This window comes from Styela clava, chromosome 9, assembly GCF_964204865.1.
Source record: "Styela clava chromosome 9, kaStyClav1.hap1.2, whole genome shotgun sequence".
Lineage (NCBI taxonomy): Eukaryota > Metazoa > Chordata > Ascidiacea > Stolidobranchia > Styelidae > Styela > Styela clava.
The window spans coordinates 17,722,102-17,740,489 of NC_135258.1; the positions used below are offsets into that span (position 1 = coordinate 17,722,102).

Genomic DNA, 18,388 nt, shown 5'->3' on the forward strand with positions numbered 1-18,388 from the left:
AGTCGCTTCGAACATGGTTGTACCGTAAATATATACTACCACGTTGTACGCAGCTCTAAAATTGCAAAAAGCTATGGAAAGAGACGAAGTCACTGCCACACGCAATCTCTAAGACAAGGATCGGCAACTTTTGTCGCTCCCGAGCCAAAGCCAAGCCAAACCAATTATTAATGAAGAACAAGAATAATATAACAACGATACGTAGGTTTAAGTGAGCACTGTGGGCCGGATTATTTTACTCCGTGCGGCGGATATGGCCCGCAGGCGGCCGACCTCTAACCTAAAGTCCTCATACTTTGGTTTCCCACAATGCTTCTTGTGTTTTTATGGTAGTATTGTGGGCACCGATTACTGTTTTCCATCTTTCTCGATGTCGCAGTAGCAGTAGTTAATAAAAAAAAATTCTTTTCATGTTCGAAACAGAACTCATGGTTACGCTTACTCTAAATTGCAGTTTGTCCCTAAAAACAGTATTCCTAAAATCTAGCAGCAACTATTGTGTCTGTCACAGTTTGCCTGGAAATACCGCAAACCCCACTGTTGACAGAAAAAGTTCGTCCATCGTTTCCACGCAAGCTTTGTACGAAAAACAAGTATTGGTCATCCACGTTTCTAAGACCAAATAAGCACGCGACTCAAAAATAAGAACTTTACTTAGAAATAAGCACATCGTTACTTTATAAGACGCGGGCTAGAAAATAAGCAAAAATCTTAGAAATAAGCACGGTATGGCAACCCTGTCTATAAGGGAGGGGGTTCAGAATAGAAAATTCCCGAGCAACACTCATCGCTCAATCCATGGCCGACCCGTGAATTTAAAATGTCTTGTCATATCAATTCAATTGTGTTCATCGTTGCTCGCCTTTGAGTTGACTAATATACTACACTACGGCAACCATGGAATACCTTTTTAGCCGTCTACAAGCAAGGAATGGATTGAAATCGTATTTTTGAGTTGCTCTTTCAGCACTTAGGATTATCGCAATGTTTCGTTGTTAAGGCAGAGTTTGCAGTTATGAAGCCAATTATATTTGATACTCTCATATCGAATTCGGTCTATGCATAAATGTATCAGTGATTTCTAGATGCAGTGATGAGACAAATATTGACCGACACAGTAAAATGATCAAACTTTCATTGGAGGGTTTAAATATGGGGTCGGCAAACCGCATTCGGATTCGGCCCGCGACGCTTCACTGAATTATATTAACAAAACAGCTTTATTGACGAATATATTCTTTAAGTGTCAAAATTTGTTTTGAGAAACTAAATTATACTATAACCTAACAAGTATATAATTCACATTCACTCGTTTATTGAGCCTATAATTGATTATAATTAGAGAAATGGCAACAGAACGTAAAAAAGTTGATGCTGAGCGCAAATGGTTTAATGACGCTGAAAATATTCAAATAATCAGTCTTCGCGCACTGCTTGAAATTTCTGGGTGAAAAAATGTGATTTATTGGTCATTCCTTTGGTTTTTAACTTTCTAAAATACGTGCGGCCCGCCAATGACTTGCAATCTTTGTTTTGGTCCGCGAACGACAGAAGATTGCCGACCTCTGATTTAGACTTTAGAGCCAGTGAAGTTATACAGTCATTCCAACTCAAATCCTCGACCCACTGCTCTATCTCCCTCCACTTTCCTATCCTCGATCCGCTGCCCTGTCTCCCTCGCCTCGGCCAACTGCTCCACCTCCCTCAACCTTTCTATCCTCGACGCACCGCCCAATCTCCCTTAACCTTCTTATCCTCGACCCACTTTCCTATTTCCCCAACCTTCCTATCCATTCCGACTTTTTTATCCTCGACTCATTGCCCTATCTTCCTCAACTTTTCTACCCTCAATCCCCCGCACTATCTGCCTCAAACTTCCCACCCTCGACCCACTATCCGACCTCCCTCAACTTACTTATCTTTGACCCACGACGCAATACCACTGAGTACCTAACCTAACGGCGCTAAAATTACGACTCGACCGTCAAAATGAACTTTACCACCTTGCGACCAACTCCCATGTGTTATACTGGTCGAGTATGCCAATGAGATGATTCAATCGTACGTCGACAAAACATGATTGACGGCATTCGTAAATGTAGGCTGGAATCTCAATTGGTAATCAATAACCATAATTAGTGGATTAAAAATGTGCTACTAATTAGGCTACTGATGGCATCGAGCTTGGAGTCATCGTTTTTAAAATTTTAACAGGCCTTTCGATATCGAAATATCTGAGTTCCTTTTCAGAAACTCATTTAATGTCGCCTGTATTTCCGTGCAGGGAAAAACGACGAGGAAGTAATCGAATATTTGCACGCTTAGTCTTTTTCAACGAATGTTCTGCCATATCCTTGTTGTATATACAAATTTTTTTACGTGGCTGAGGAGGCTGAATAGTCAAAAACAGTCAAAAATATAAGTCGCTTAGTGAGTGTAATTCCTTCCAAACTATTTTTAAGACATGAAATGTTTTGTCGTAGCTAGCGTTGCCAACTGCCCTCCAATCCAGCGCGTAGTCCCAAAATTGAGCTTATCTTATCTGAAACTTATGAAGCTGCAAAGGACGCAGCTTTTACTATAAAATGTCAAAGAAAAATACTTTATACGAACAGGAGCACTATTGCTCATTTTGGATCGGAATCATATTGTCACAAGATTCACGACATGGCCAATTATTAAGGGCATAAAACGGCTTGTTAAAATTTCGAAAACTGTCATTCCCAGCAAGAAACCATCAGTAGCCCAATTAGTAACACATTTTTAAACTGTCAATTATGGTTATTGTTTACCATTTGAGATTTCAGCCTACATATTATACGAATGCCGTCAATCATGTTTTGTCGACGTACGATTGAATCATCTCATTGGCATACACGACCAGTTTAACCCATGGAAGTTGGTCGCAAGATAGTAAAGTTTAGTGTGGCGATCGGGTAGTAAATAATAGTACTGAATAGTATAGCACCGTAGGTCAAAGATAGGTAGGTTGTAGCAGATAGGGCAGTGGGTCGAGGATAGGTAGATTGAGGGAGATAGGGCAGTGGGTCGAGAGGGGAAAGGTTCAGGGAGATAGAGTGGTGGTTCGGGGATGCGAAAGTGGGGGGATGGGGCAGTGGGTCGTGGATAGGAAGGTTGAGGGAGATTGGGCAGTGGGTTGAGGGTAGGAAAGTTGAGGGAGATCGGGCAGTGGGTCGAGGATAGATAAGTAGATTGATGTAGGGCAGTGGGTCGGGGACAGTTTTCAAGTGAACGAATAGCTCGCGGAGGTCTAAGTGTCTTTAACGGAGTCCTGAGGGTGCGTACGGAGCATTTTGAAAACCTAAAGTCTACGTAGTAGGATGTAACAATGCGAACAACTGAGTAACGAATGTTTCCTCGACTTTTGATCTCTTGAATTCTTCCTCTTGGATCTACACTCTACCATTGCAAAATTATTGGTTCTTATTTCAAGAATCAGGACTTAGTTATTTGATTAGGACGTATATTTACCAAAACACAACTAAAAACTAACAAACAACACGCAAAAATTGCCAAAACGAGATAATATCCACAACCACGAATGACTGTCTGAATGGAAAAAGTATCTGAGCGCTTCTGAAACGTTTATTGTTACTTCATTTTTGCAATTATGCTGATTGGAAAATGTTACGACAGTAAATAAGGAAGTGTATACTCGGGGAAACATTCATAATTATAATCAGTGATTTATAAAGTTGTTATACATAAATACGCTACACAGACGCAATGCTCATATTTATGGAAAATTTAAATTGTTTCGCGATCCAGAGCGGGGGGTTTCGCGTCCCAAACTTGGGTCGCGACCCTGTAGTTGCGGACCCCTGCCCTACAGTACGTCTAATTGTTACGTATTTTATGACTAAGATATTACTTCTAATTTTAAGATTAGAGTGACTAAGTTTAAACACGTAATCTATTAACCAAAAGCAGATAGTTTACCCAATATCCTATAGTCCTATAAGTGTCCCTGTCTAGGCCGGCTTTTACCTCTTCTTTCCAGTGGAGGGGTACTGGTACTGGTGTGTGATGAACGACAGGCTTTGCTTCAGGGTCTATCATAAGTTTTTTTGGCGGCCCGTCCATCATATAGGGAGCAGTTGGTGTTCGCAGGTGTTGAAAGTGCTAGATTTGTATTATTCGATTAGATACTCCTGTAGCTTCTGTCGGTTTTCCCCATAGGGCGAGTTTGGTAACGACGTTGGGATTGATGGGGGAAGTTTGCGGCGGGGACATGTGCATATTTATATGTCACCATTTTTAGTCCCTGTCAAAGTTTTGTCCGTCATGTTAATTGATCCTGTTAACTCCGCCAATCTTTGAAAAATTAAACAAGTTCAATGCATGCTTTCCTGCCCAAGAACAGCTTGTCCGAGCTGTCGGTAATGTAAATGATCTGACGGGAACGAACTATTTTCCCGTTATCAGTTGTTCCTGAAAATCTTGCAACTAGGGCGCCAAGGATATGTATCCATTTGTTATTGGTCGCAGTCATTGTTGTTGGGGTTTGAAATTCTTTTTAAACCCCAATTTAGCAAAGTCAGATGGCAGTATGTCGATCATAATATCAAAAAATAGCTGTGGATCTGACTTGCGTTTTTCCCATCTTTGGCACATATTGGTGGTGGTCCAGAGCCATTCCGTTGGATGAATTCTTGTAAACTGAGCATAATGAATTGGACATAGAGTTCTCCATGTCATCAGGTTCCTGTGATGGTTTGACCATTTTTGACGATGTTTTGTCTCTACAAACTGATTCAAAATGATGTAGTTTCAAGCAGTGGTAGCAAGTCTGATTGAAAGCAGGACAGGAACGTTATTTGATTCTCAGTGGAGAACTTTTGCCGTGTAATGTTTCTCCGCAGTAAGTACATGTGGCTTGCATCTTATCGGATGTGGGCTTGACTTGAATGCGCCCCTTTCGATATGAGCTGATGGCGTCTGTGGACTGGGAATCTGTCGCTTGGCCACGAATGCGGGCGCCAAAGTTTCTTACTGGTTCGTCTCTATCTTGTTTCATGTTGGCGAGCTTGACTCGGGCGATCATGGCATTTTCCTTTGATAGCGTTCAGTATGTCTTGTTCTGATTTTCCTGTAAGATTAGGTGAGGTGCAAGTTAGATCTTTGCGCAGTGGATCGTCACAGCATTCCAATAGTTGGAAAATTATGTCTTGGCCAAATATTTTTGTGGCAGCTTTGTAGTCTGTCCATCTTGATTCAAAATATGTCCATTCTTCAGTTGAGCTAGCAGATGTGATGGTTGGACGTTTTACTTTCTCAACTTGGGTTGTGGGTTGTTGAGTTTTTTGTGCGCTGTGTGTGGTAGCGTGTAAATTCAGCAATGCAGAAACAATAGAGGCATCATCCTCTGTTTCAAATTCACATTCGTTGATTGGGCATCTGATCTTTGGCATCTTGATGTCACAAGGTATCCTACATAGGGTAAATCATAGATAATTATACATCACTATTTGTTTATTAGGCTATCAGTAAATAATAATTTACCCACTATATGAAAAGAAAGTATATGGTGAATAACGAATACCAATAAATATATAAACATAAAGAAATGCACAATGCTACTGATAATCTACTAATAACTTTGTCATGATTTAGCTTTCATTCTAAAAATAGGTTGGCTCTGGTTTTACTTGCGAAATTCTGTTGACAAGCTGGTATATATAATTGTGATGGATCATGGCTAAGGCAAACTGCCAAATTTGTTTTCGATTGATATTCATGCTAAAATTTAAAACAAAATGATATTTTGTAATGTGGTTTAATATTTTGATAAAATTATATTTAAGCAGGATCAAAAAAACGCCGCTCCCGAAGTATGTGCACCAAGATGGCGCACAACCTGAACCATAACCTGGTACAAATACTATGTTCAGGATGTGCGCTATCTTGGTGCATATACTTCTGGAGCTCTGAAAAAAAAACGGAGGTTGGCAACAGCAAGCGGATGTACTTGGTGAATATCCAGCTTGTCAAGTTGAAAATAGTACGACAAATTGACATGTAAAAATAGGAATGATTTACAACAGAGGAATAAGACTCGGAAGCATGAAAATGTTTTGTGAAACCGTACGTATATGCATAAGCTGCCGGGAGACCATTATGAAGGTAGAGGATAAGAGCATGTATATATACTGGGATGAATTTTCTTGAATCATTGACTATACTCTATCGACCGTAAAGAAGATTTCGAATTTTTAAAACTATTAGTATATTTTGCAATAGAAACGTGAATAAAAAGAGAAGTGAGAATCTGTGAATGGCTTGTGTGTAAATCTTGCCAATCCTTCTGACCATTACTTTTTACCGACGGCGTCTATATTAAGAAACGTATAGCAGTCACATCGCATGAACTAAACTGACAACACAATCTTGTCCCAAGCTAAGCTAATTCGTGGCGAGTTCGCTTTACGTAATATCAATACTGTTCGAAATTCTCAAAATACCCAAATCAAAACCTAATTAACAATAAATTTGGTCATAGTAATTATATTTAACGTATTTTTTAGCATTTTTTTTATCAATGGCTAAATTGTCAAATAGTGATATTATCTTACAGGTTACGAGTTAGTCATTATTTTCATTCATATACTGGTGTGATAAAATATATTTAGATAATTATAAAACAACGTAATCAGCGTTATTTTTTAAAATACAATATTCTGAATAATAGCAAACATCGAGGACTGTTGATGAAATTAGTATATATATATATATATATATAGATATGTAACTAACATTGATAAATATTAGTTGGTTAGCTCAAATAATGACTCCAATCAGTTTCTGGACATGTTGAAGGAGAAAATTTTGCAGATATTGCGACATCATGCAAGACGTTAATGAAGGCTGCAACCTGTCACAAAGTTGGATTTGGACTTGGAAAAAATCCACGAATCACCTGATGATCTGAACAAAGTAATACACACAAGTTTTTTCGATAAGATTCGGATATCACCAGACCTTGCATATATATATAGCTAAGGCAAAACGAGACTGCTGTTCATGTCCACAATGGGTAGAGAACAAACGTTTGAACTCAATGGAAGGAGTATTTATATTCCGGTATTTGTACTAGTTCATGATGCAACAACAAATACTTCGACTTGGTAATTTAATTTACAATATCTTCCAGTACTTAAAAAGTTTGATATAAGTTTTCATACCTTTGTCGAGTGGACATAACAAAGCCGCAAAATAATTTTCATAGTCAGAAAGAAAAACTATAGCTACATTGTCTGAAAGGTTGTCTGATTAAAACAAATAGAATTGAATGAGTTTAACTGCAGACCAACAAAAGAATAATAACCTATCTATATATCGAATATTATATTATATATGTACATGTATTAGTAATTTTACCCATATTTGACACCGCTTCATTCGCAAGTCCGTTAATTTCCTCTCCGTGCTCGAGGTGAATAAATTCTGCAAACGTTCAATTTGTGTCAAAAAATTAACAAATGTCTTAAATTAGAAGGAAAATAATAAAAGAGTTTACTAGTACTTTTCATTGTTATGCTAATCAATAACTTTCCACGACGTTTTGAAAGCATTCAATTGGGATACATTTTGTGTACACAACATACCATCGTCTGATTTCCTAATATGATAAGTTCCATCTCCTTCATAGTCAATATGAAATTCAAATTCAACATATCTGGCAAATAAAACGGTGTTACAAAAATTGTCCTTCTATGCAACCTGTTATCTAATTTTATAATTGTGTTTTCGAGAATTTATTGGAAAGCATTATTAATTAGTATGCTATCAGATCCGGGGAAATAGACTCGTAACTCTTGGACGAGTTCTCAGGTAGATTTGGTAATTTAAACAACATATGAAAATGTAGAAGAATCACTATAGGTAAATAATTTATTTTTAATTTTAGCTATTTTCAACAATATTTTGCTTATTGTAACACATTTATACTCTGTAGATTTTGCTTTTTGTTTTCATATATTTACCTGGACCCATTTTCCTTTGAAACAGCTTGGAATCCAGAGTCTGTAGACGTGATATTAGTGAATCAGGCACAAGAGACCTTAGACGTTGTTTCATCAGTCCAGAATACCACGTAGTTTTTGATAACTACAAAATGGGAAAACCTAAATTACGGTGTTTCCCCGAAAATAAGTCCTATAGCCTGAAAATAGGACCTAGCCCAAATTTAAAAATGATTTTAATCCAAGCCCTACCCTTAAAATAAGATCTAGCCGATAGCGTGAAATTTGTTTTGACTTAATCGAAGGCAAGAAATCTCTCTTACACGTTTCAAATGGTTAAACTAAAACGCGTGAGAAAGGAAAAGGTTCAATGAGTAAAATCTTCATTGGAATTTATGAATCTAGTGACTGGCATGACATTCCAGAAGATGATGATATGGTCAATTTTGAATAATGGCAGTTTTTTGTTTAATAAAAACGTGTTATTTTTAAGTAAATGGATATCGGGTTTCATATTTTGTATATTTGAAAATCTCGTAATTTTCTACTCCGTAATTTTGTTTTTGATAAATGGCATCCTCCCATATAAGCCCTAGTGTTATTTTTCGAAAGAAAATTAAAATAAGACCCTGTCTTATATTTGGGAAACAAGGTGTATGTTAGCATTGGTTGATTAGAATTTAATACTAGTTACACAAAAATGGTTTTGACTAATAACGGATTGGAAGTAATTACTTTAATATTAACTTAAAGAGTCATGTTTTTCATTAAAATCAGCAAAAACAAGTGGGTTCAACACACTTCTATAATTTAGTCTCAATTTGAGTTGTTATCTTCATCTCCACCGTACCTTTCCAGCATCGATTTCCATGTCCTCTGAAATACAGCTTTTCTGTAACTGACTTGCATTTGTTATCAGTGCAATTGATGACAATAGTAAGAGTAATTCAACAATTAAAATCATGCTCATTATGACCATAAACGCTTCGTGATTTTTCTAATTTACCTGTAACAAATAGGAAAACGTGTTGTTCGCATATGGGTTTGCTTTGTATAAAAGTTCATCTGTATTATATGTATCAAACAAAGGTTTTTTTAAAACGCCTTATTCAAAACATCTCAACTATATTATCAAAAATTAGAAGTTTATTTCAATGAAACAGCCAAAAATAGAATGAACTGTTGTTCACATAGCTGCAATGTGAATGCTGCTATAGTCTATATTCTATTGTGCTGCGTTTATGCCTCCCAAGGCAATTTTTCATTTCATAGTTCTTGAGTAGAATCTTACTTATTGTTTTGTTCTATCCTTCTATGTTTACTTTACGTCAAAATGAACTGTATATAATTTGGGTGAAGATTCTCTGAGTCAGAGGACGCACAGGATACACGCAAAAAATCAATTCATGTTGTGACGATACAAATCTGTGGCAGTTCCACATAAAATATCCTGATTCAGTAACATTTGAATGAACTAGTTTGAATGAAATATATTTTATTCGCATTGCTCAAATTTTCTGTATATATATATATATATATATATTTTCGACCGAGAGATAATTATCAGCCAAAAACATCAAATAAATGAGATGTATGTTTTGATGAGATAATAAGGAAGAAGCAACATTTTCTCAAACCAATGTTTTTCAAGATAATCGATATGCCTATATTGATACTTTTATATAGAGTAATACACGAGAATAACAAATCCTATTTTTTATAATACAGTATAAGTTAAGATCAATACGAAAGAATGTATAAATTATATAAGCAACCTAACACAAATTCCTTTAAACTATTTGCGTTTTAGACTGATTATTTTTTGAAACTTGACAATCTTGCCGATTTTGTTTTTTTACAATTTCAAGTTAAACATATTGCAACTCTGGAAACAATAACTTTTATAGCCTAAATGCCAAACCATATTAACATATCCCTTGTACCAATATAATACAAAACAAAATAACAATTGTCAAATGTTCACCTCTTAACCCTGCTAAAACGCTTAATCACATAGAACGTTAAAAGTAATATGCAGAGAAAATGTTTCAACTATAGAAGCAACGTTAGCGCATGGAAAAAAAATTGTATGAATCTAACTTTGGCCTAAAGTTATTCACAAATTCCCCTAGTATAGTTAGTTAGTATTTCCCTATAAGCCAAAAACATAAATACCTTCAAATTTCAATACACATACCTGTGGCGGACTTGTTGAACAAAAGCTAAAAGACACATTTGAAACATCAAATTTAAGTTTGTCAGTGGATGGAGTTGATTCTGATACGGTGGTTTTACCTGCAATAGCAAATAAGTGGATCATTATCAATAAATTCAAATTATAGGGTTGAAATACATCAAATGTAAATTTGTCCAATCCGTTAATACAGATTTTAATATAGTATTTAAAAACAACAGTACCTAAGATCATAATTATATCACAAAATCAACAGTAGTCTTCTAAGATAGGAATCAAAACTATTGTGTGAAGCATAATGAAGTTGCGACTTGTGTTAAATTTAAAATGTGCAATGATCATCTGCATCTATACTCATTGGAACATGAAAGCTTTTATATAAAAATTTCCAATCATGATTTGAAAATTCGAATTGAATATTTAGTATACTGGTAACTATTAATAATATACTGTCACACAACAATCTTCAAAATCTTTTTTAACTTCTTTTATTTTGTCCATGTAGGCTCTACACATTCCTTCAGTTTTGAATCTGAATGCGAATTGCTCTGCTGTAGGTTTCGATCCAGCTATAAAACGATTAGAAATAGTAAGTATACGAATAATATTTTCAATTGTACTATATTTTGTTCTTATTGTTTGGAATCCTTAATGTTACCATATTATTCATTTTTTATTTTTTAATACAGAAATATTGTTTTTTAAATAGAGATTTCATTAAAGCAGAGTTGGGTTAGTTTGAATTACAGTGGGCTCTTCGAGAATACAGTAATTTACCATTAAAGGCAAAGTTTGAATGACCCATTCAAATAAACTCAAGTGTTGCCAGAGAAAATATGAAACATGTTATATTGAAGCGTAATATTGGAATTCCTGAAATATCAAACAGTAGGCATCATATTCCAGTACCTGTATAATTCAAGGTAAAATATGAACAAGTTTTTGAAGATCCCAAATGATACTTTGGTTCTGTTTTTTCATTGATTACATGATTGGCACAAACTTTTAAAACCTTAAAAAATATTAAACGTGATAGTTCATAAAAAATCGACTAAAACAGCGTTCCAATGTAACAATCATTTTTATCACCTGTTCTCTTCTCATAACCACACGATACATATTAAGTATATCATTGAATAGAATTTTAATGTCACCAACTCCTCTTTCTTTCCATTGATTTGTATCTTTATCGTATCGATATAATCTACATCTTTCTTTGAACAAAATCTGGCATGCAATAAAAAATGTTATAAAATGAATAAACTTTATTGTATTACAATATCACAATATTAGAATAGAAAAGAAAGGTGGAAATCATAAATCGGGAATGACAACCAATGTATTTTACTTTAAACAAAACTCAAAATTGGGTTTGAAAACAAAATTTTGAAGTATATTTCTAATTAGGTCATGTTCAACAACAAAATAAGCGCAAATGACAAAAAAAAGAATTTGTTAAAGCAGAACAGTTAATTAAGTTAAAATATGTTTAGAAAAATTGTCTGGTGATAATTGCTCAATATGAATCAATCAACAACTAATCATGCCGAGTAAAACAAATATGAATGCATTCAGAACTCATTTTTGCAATTGCAACTAAGTAATTGAAACAACTAAATGGTATTATTAAACAATTGTACATTACTTTTATCATAGAAATACAGCACTTTCAAAATCTTACAATTTAATGTTAACTTCAAACTATAATAGAACATAAAAGAATAGTTCTAGCAAACCTCTTCTCCTTCTTCACCAGTTTTCTTTTCAATCAAAAGTGGAAGTTTATCCAATACAGGTTTGAATTGTGCGTCAGGTGCATAAGAACTTGGATAATGATCATCATTTTCATCTATATTTCGCTGCTGAAACATCACTTGCCCTGCGCCAGGGAACTGAAACTATGAAATAAACTGTAGTTGCTTGTTTACTATTTTAGTAAAGTTATGTAGACATCAAACATGTATGTTTATTTCAATTAAAGATGACGTTCATCATTTGTCTCCTATAGACTTTAACATACACAGTTGACACGGCCATTTTTCGCCGTGTTTTTAATATACTCAGTCAATGCAATTGCATAGTATTATCAAAATAGTACAATGCTTCACATCCATAATTACTTGTACTCACAGCAGGATTTTTTTCAAATCCAATTTTCTGAATACCAGAGGCCACATCGGCAAATGAAGCAAATCCACCACTGCTTGCAAGATTTAACATTGCATCACCAAATATGGATTGATGTCCAACTTTAGCATTAGTTTGTTCTTCATTCAAAGTAACAATATCAGACTCTGTCTCAGTAATCTTTTTGATAGAATCTGGAATAGGTAAAAAAAATCAAGATAAGTCTTCACCCTAAAAAAAAGAACATGATTAGTGAGAGGAAACACAAATAGAACATAATGATAGAAAATGAAAGACAAAATAGCCAAGGAAAAAGAAAGAAATGGACATATATAGGGGGGAACTTACTAGGCGAGCAATGGAATTTTTCTGATTAATGGCAATGTTAAAAATTATGACAAATTTTATTACCTTTCATTTATATTTTGATCGTGCCCAAGCTACAAATCCATTGTAAACTCGTAGATCAAATAGATACACAAATCTGTCAGATAATTTTCCTTCAAGCACAAGTAACCAGAAATTTCGTAGTGCTTGATTCCAGGAAGTTATGGTCGTTCAATGAATTTCAGCAAGCAGTTTGATAATTGAGGAGAATAATAGTCACTGACAATCCTTATCTAGAGAAGCACTTAACATCAATGAAAATATCATTTATTCATATAAAATACCTGGAATTTCTGTAGTTTTCTGTGAAGTTCCGCTAATAGCAGACTCTAATCGAAACTTGTTTCCGCTCTGAGAAAAAAAAACAATTATTTAAAAATATAACTATCAGTAGTGGTTGCGCAAGACTAACTCCCAATCCTTCTTCAATGCCTTTGCGTTAGTGGATTTGTATGCATATGGGCAAGGATGCGGTGGCAGGAATAAAAATACTATTCTATCCATTTCAAGAGTTGGGAGTTAGTCTCGCACAACCTCTACTGATAGTTATAGCCTTTTCGCGTGACTTCTGTATCTGAATAGATTCTGCCATTTCCGGACTCGACAACTATTACAATTCACAAGAAAAGAATTTAGAAGCAATATTGATTCAAAAGACTTCAACGCCTTTCAAACAATTAATGTAAAAGGACCGACTATGAGCCGAGCCTAGATCACTTTGAAAAGTGTTCTAGCGAAATTTATTGTGAGATCAAATACACGGCAAAACAACTAAATCACGCCAAGAACCGAACGTATTTTTACGTCGCAGTCTGTTTCTAAATATAAACAATTGTTTATTTATTGTTTGGTCACAAGTAATATGAGAATTTAATTTTCAAACAAATTTCCTGTGTCGCCGTTTATAAACCGCACGATTGATTGTTCTTTTATTGTCATGGTTGTAAACTGCTTGTCTGAAGATATCTGATTTTAGTCAGACAAAACGTTACAAAAATACATTTTTGTTAGAGTGCAGCAGTACTCTTTAATTACATAATATATAAAAATAGTTGCTGAAATGTTTGACATAGCAAGACAAATAATTTTAAAACTTGTATGAGAAATTATAGTTCGTTATTTTTCGATCTGATATATATATATATATGGGTTTTTTTCGACCAAGAGATAATTATTAGTCAAAAACATCAAACAAATGAGATGTATGTTTGATGAGATAATAAGGAAGAGGCAACATTTTCTCAAACCTATGTTTTTCAAAATAATCGATATGACTATATTGATACTTTTATATAGAGTAATACACGAGAATAACAAACACTTTCTTACAATACAATATAAGTTCTGATCAATACGAAACAATGAATGAATTATATAAAACTTATTTGCATTTTAGGCTGGCTATCTTTCGAAACTTGACAATCTTGCCGATTTTTTTCACAATTGCAAGTTAAATATATTGCAACTTTTTGGCCTAATGTTATTCACAAATCCCCCTAGTATAGTTAGTTAGTATTCCCCTATAAGCCAAAAACAGAAATAACTTCAAATTTTAATGCACATACCTGTGGCGGGCTTGTTGAACGAAAGTTAAAAGACATCTTTGAAACATCAAATTTAAATTTGTCATTGGTCGGTGTCACGTCTTTTGGTGACCCGGAATCTATATATACGAGACACAATGGAAGCGTATCGAACGCGCCACTTTCAGCCCCTTTATCCACAAACAAGACACACGCATAACTCAGCTTCTTCTTTATACACTTGGCAAAGAACAGCGGTTTTCTTAAATTAATAAAACACAATTGATTAACTTAAGTCACAAAGCATATATCAACAATATGAACAAAAGGCAAAATTCTTACCAAACGTTTTCCGATCCGGTTGGCTGATACAATTACAATATTTATATATATATATATATAACAGACAAGTAAACAGTCCACAACACAGACAAATATCTGCGACTCTTACACGACGAATACGGGATGCGAAAATTACCGAAAGGAAAACGCTAAACCAGACAACAGATTACTAATTTACACTACACACAAAAAAAGGGTTATATTGGGTCTACAATGATTGGTTACAAGACAGCGCACGATGCACCGCATACAGAGGCAAAATGTACGACAAATTTGTAATCGACTTACGTTTACAACGTAACATACCCTCACCCGAATATATGACCCTGGAAATATATTCTAACATATTGAACGTTGTAAATGAAACATTAACTATTTTCAGTCTTCTAGAAATCGACACAGTTTAGTAATGGGTCATTTGACAACATTTGTGCCAGTTTTTACTAGCACTGAGCGTACGAGCTCATGTTTGTCTGGGAAGGTATTTATAACCCTTCCAACAGTCCATCGACCGCGAGGAATTGATTCATCGACTAACGGAAGCATATATATATCGTCGACTTTGAAGTCGTCACGTTCTTTCGTCCATTTGTATCTTTGCGTTACTGTTGGCAGGTAGCCTACTCTTTCATCCATCGACGCCAGCATTCATCAGCCAGATATTGTACCTGGCGCCATCGCTGCCGAACGTAGCAATCACGCTTCGTGAACACACCAGGTGATACATTTGGTGATGATCTAACAAGTAGTAGATCTAACAAGTAGTGATTGGGCGTCAACGATTCAACAGTCGAGTGGTCCATTATCACTGGAGTTATTGACCTGGAGTTCAGTATCGATTCTACTTCAACTAGTAGTGTCTCCAACTTTGACTGACCTGTCAATAATACAGATAGAAATCGTTTAGTTGATTTAATCATTCTTTCGAAAACGCCACTCATATGACTGGCGTATGGGAGATTAAAATTAAATTCTATGTCACGTTGACGTAGATAGTTTGCAGTACTTTGCTCGTTCCATTTGCTAATTGATTCTTTCAATTCGCGACAAGCACGTACAAAATTGCTACCATTGTCGCAATATATGTGAACAGGACATGATCACCACTCAGGCGCAAATAGGCAACTGCGCTGTATCCGTAGCTCGATGTTCGTTGTTCTGCAAAATATGTACGTCAATCCGATTGACGTGACCAAAGTTAAACGGTTTTTAGGACACCAAAAAACCTAGGTTTTTCAATAGTTGCAATTAGGCTCAACCAATTGGCCCAACTATTTGCATCATGTTCAAATAAAGTCGTCCTAGCCGATCTTCCCACGGCATAAATTCTGCAGCAACAACTTTAACGCAGTTAACGCGACAGGTGCCCAAAATCCAAGGGGGATGAAATAACGAGCTTTATGCGGACAAAATACCGTGCCAATAAACTCTCGAACGGGGATATCAATGTTACACCCAAACTCATCGCTCAATGTGCTCCAATACAAACTGTACGATTAGACATGTGGTCGTTTTAAGACAAGACTTCGCAGTTTCTTAGTTTTCCGGTTTCTTTGGGTTTATCTTAGGATGATGTGGCAATAACCATTTTGTTGGATATATGTTTGGCAAACTTAAGCATGTACCCGTCAGCTATACCAGTAATTTCCAAACTTTTTTGTACCATCGCCCCCCTACAGTAATTTATACAACTTCATCGCCCCCCAGGACTATATAAAAATGTGAAGTCAGAAACGAATATATTACAGACCAAATAAGAAGACAAATCATATTTTATAGTGTTTTTAATGAGATGGATGAGCTTGGTATTCATCAGCGAGTTTTTTTCATTATTTGGTGACATTTTCGTCCGACACAATCTAAAATCACCCCGTTTACTGATGGAAAGGCGATTACCTTGTTTTGATAGCAATAGTAGCACGGCTGAAAACCTATTTTTCAGCAGATAAGAGGTCGGAAATGGAAGAATCCAGGGTTTTACCTCCTCAAAAACCGCCGTGTACTTGCCTTATAGCATTTAACTCTCTACATTCACCCCATTTTACATTAAATCAATGAAAACAAAGTTAATTTCCCCAAACTTATAATATTTATTTTTGTACATCTCATTCATCCCTACAGCCTGATGACCTGCACCAAAATACATGATATATACTGATCTTCGGTAAAATTCATCCTCGATTCTTCATCCTACCACGGCCCCTAGCCCGATCACCAGTCCATAGAATTAATCAGCCATTTATTTCAGAATCGTGGACTCGGATGTGGAAAAAGCCGTGATCGACTGTCGGCTGCGACGCAGTGGGTCGGCAAATTTTATGTCGCTCGCGGGACAAAATTAAGGGTTGCTAGTCTTTTGCCGGTCGCATATATTTTTTGAAAGTTAAAAACGGAACAGCGCTCAAAAACTGCGGCAATTTATAAACTCAACTCAGTCGTCTTATTGAAAAATTATTACAATGACATTTAATGTGACATATAATTTAGTCTAAACGTGTCTCACGATAAATTCTGTTACGTAAAAAATGTAATTTACTTCTCGAGCGTAGATTATAAATAAAATTAATTCATGTCAAAACCGCCGTTTTGTCTGTATAATGAATGTATCCTCGGGCATAGATTTCCTTGTTTACTTCGTGACATTGGCCAATAAGCAAGATGCAAAAATAAACATAACAATGCCTCCTCTCGCATCCGCTCAGACACTTTTCTCGCTCAGGCAGATTTTCAAGCGTGGTCGTAAACATCAATTTCTCGGTTTTTGAATTATATTCGTTTGTTTTTAGTTGTGTTCCATAGATTTGAATATAAATCAAATTTAGTATTGGCTATTATTGCTTGTTATTGTGAATGTTATTTTATCATTCTTTCATAGCTTATTTATATAGTGCATCCGTGTCGTTATAAATTAGTTTTATCGTTGGTCTTCAAGTTTCTATGCTGTAGCAACATTTTACTCTTATGTGGAGATTGATGAATACAATTCGTTTTCTAAGGATCTCGTTGCCTCTTTACTACTTTGGTTGTGCAGTTACTAGAAGCTGGGAGATTGCGCATAATTCTTCAAGACGGGTGCGGGTGAAATAGGACTCCACTACAACAACGTTGGGTGGATTGGAAATCCGTCAAGCGAATGACCATTACGGATAAACTTTTACTAATTTGAATAACATTTTTGCACAACTTATTCTAGATAAGCAAAATCAACAAAGTGTTACTTTACAATACATTATCAGAAAGTATGCGATTATCTAAACAGTTGGAAAATTTATTTGGAGAATTATATTTCAAATAATGGACTTGATCAACATGTGGCAAAATTACACCTGACTCAGGTTGTGGATAAATTGAAATCATGTGACGTGATTTATCGCCAATATTTGGACTCCTGAGTTAAAGAAGCCGACATTAGCTACATTTCTAAACGGTCAATATCTCATTCGTCAAAATCTAGATCTTCTTCATCATCTTATAGAAGACTGGAAAATCATGAATGTTAAAACAAGAGCTTTACAAGAAAGAGAACTGGCGGCACATTTAGCAGTGCAAGAAGGACAATTAGCAGCGCAAAAGCAAAGATTAGCAGAGATGAAAGCAAAGCTTGAAGAACCACAAGCTCAACTACTCGATGAACTGACAAGTGGCAAAGACTCATCCACTTCCAAGTCAGTTTTGGATGTTGACATCATCACCTCAGCACAGGATGTCAATTTTCGCCACTCAACTGAAGTGAATCAGAGACCTAGTTCAGTTCCACTTTTGTCTAACAATAATTTGAAAAATGCAGGTATAAATTCTTACTTGAATTCGTCTTTAAATGTTTTACAACCATC

At 35.5% G+C, this 18,388-nt stretch overlaps 3 protein-coding genes across 7 annotated transcripts in view; all 3 read right to left on the minus strand.

The window, feature by feature from the left end:
• Nucleotides 1-18,388, minus strand: part of LOC144427380 (E3 SUMO-protein ligase RanBP2-like) — a 189,085-nt gene that overhangs the window by 142,006 nt on the left and 28,691 nt on the right. The gene's annotated exons all lie outside the window — the stretch shown is intronic.
• LOC120339132 (uncharacterized) lies at nucleotides 5,013-10,592 on the minus strand. 3 transcript variants are annotated; one of them, XR_013477887.1, is made up of 7 exons: nucleotides 10,180-10,592; nucleotides 8,833-8,988; nucleotides 8,004-8,127; nucleotides 7,626-7,696; nucleotides 7,399-7,464; nucleotides 6,775-6,945; nucleotides 5,013-5,451 (listed from the first exon to the last, which is right to left on the minus strand). XR_013477887.1 is itself a non-coding variant. In XM_078116366.1 (6 exons), the coding sequence occupies exons 2-6, from the start codon at nucleotides 8,959-8,961 to the stop codon at nucleotides 7,266-7,268; spliced, it is 411 nt and encodes a 136-aa protein (XP_077972492.1). In that variant the 5' UTR covers nucleotides 8,962-8,988; nucleotides 10,180-10,592; the 3' UTR covers nucleotides 6,967-7,265. The 3 variants fall into 3 exon arrangements, 2 of the variants coding, with proteins under 2 accessions (XP_077972492.1, XP_077972491.1); XM_078116366.1 differs by lacking the exons at nucleotides 5,013-5,451; nucleotides 6,775-6,945 and adding an exon at nucleotides 6,967-7,286; XM_078116365.1 differs by lacking the exons at nucleotides 5,013-5,451; nucleotides 6,775-6,945 and having other exon boundaries at nucleotides 6,967-7,464.
• LOC120339103 (E3 SUMO-protein ligase RanBP2-like) lies at nucleotides 10,120-14,849 on the minus strand. Its single transcript, XM_078116067.1, has 9 exons — nucleotides 14,256-14,849; nucleotides 12,975-13,041; nucleotides 12,307-12,497; nucleotides 11,913-12,074; nucleotides 11,266-11,403; nucleotides 11,086-11,188; nucleotides 10,650-10,745; nucleotides 10,180-10,277; nucleotides 10,120-10,134 (listed from the first exon to the last, which is right to left on the minus strand). The coding sequence occupies exons 1-9, from the start codon at nucleotides 14,289-14,291 to the stop codon at nucleotides 10,120-10,122; spliced, it is 906 nt and encodes a 301-aa protein (XP_077972193.1). The 5' UTR covers nucleotides 14,292-14,849.

What these genes read in the sequence shown, in the direction of transcription:
- LOC120339132 (XM_078116365.1), bottom strand. Translation starts at nt 8,961, where the DNA reads ATGGTCATAATGAGCATGATTTTAATTGTTGAATTACTCTTACTATTG. An exon ending in TGGAAATCGATGCTGGAAAG is followed by an intron (nt 8,128 to 8,832) that starts GTACGGTGGAGA and finishes CCCATTTTGTAG; the next exon opens with TTATCAAAAACTACGTGGTA. An exon ending in TATTAGGAAATCAGACGATG is followed by an intron (nt 7,465 to 7,625) that starts GTATGTTGTGTA and finishes GAACGTTTGCAG; the next exon opens with AATTTATTCACCTCGAGCAC.
- LOC120339103 (XM_078116067.1), bottom strand. Translation starts at nt 14,291, where the DNA reads ATGTCTTTTAACTTTCGTTCAACAAGCCCGCCACAG. An exon ending in TGGTTATGAGAAGAGAACAG is followed by an intron (nt 11,189 to 11,265) that starts GTGATAAAAATG and finishes ATATTTTTTAAG; the next exon opens with GTTTTAAAAGTTTGTGCCAA. An exon ending in TTTTACCTTGAATTATACAG is followed by an intron (nt 10,746 to 11,085) that starts GTACTGGAATAT and finishes ATCGTTTTATAG; the next exon opens with CTGGATCGAAACCTACAGCA.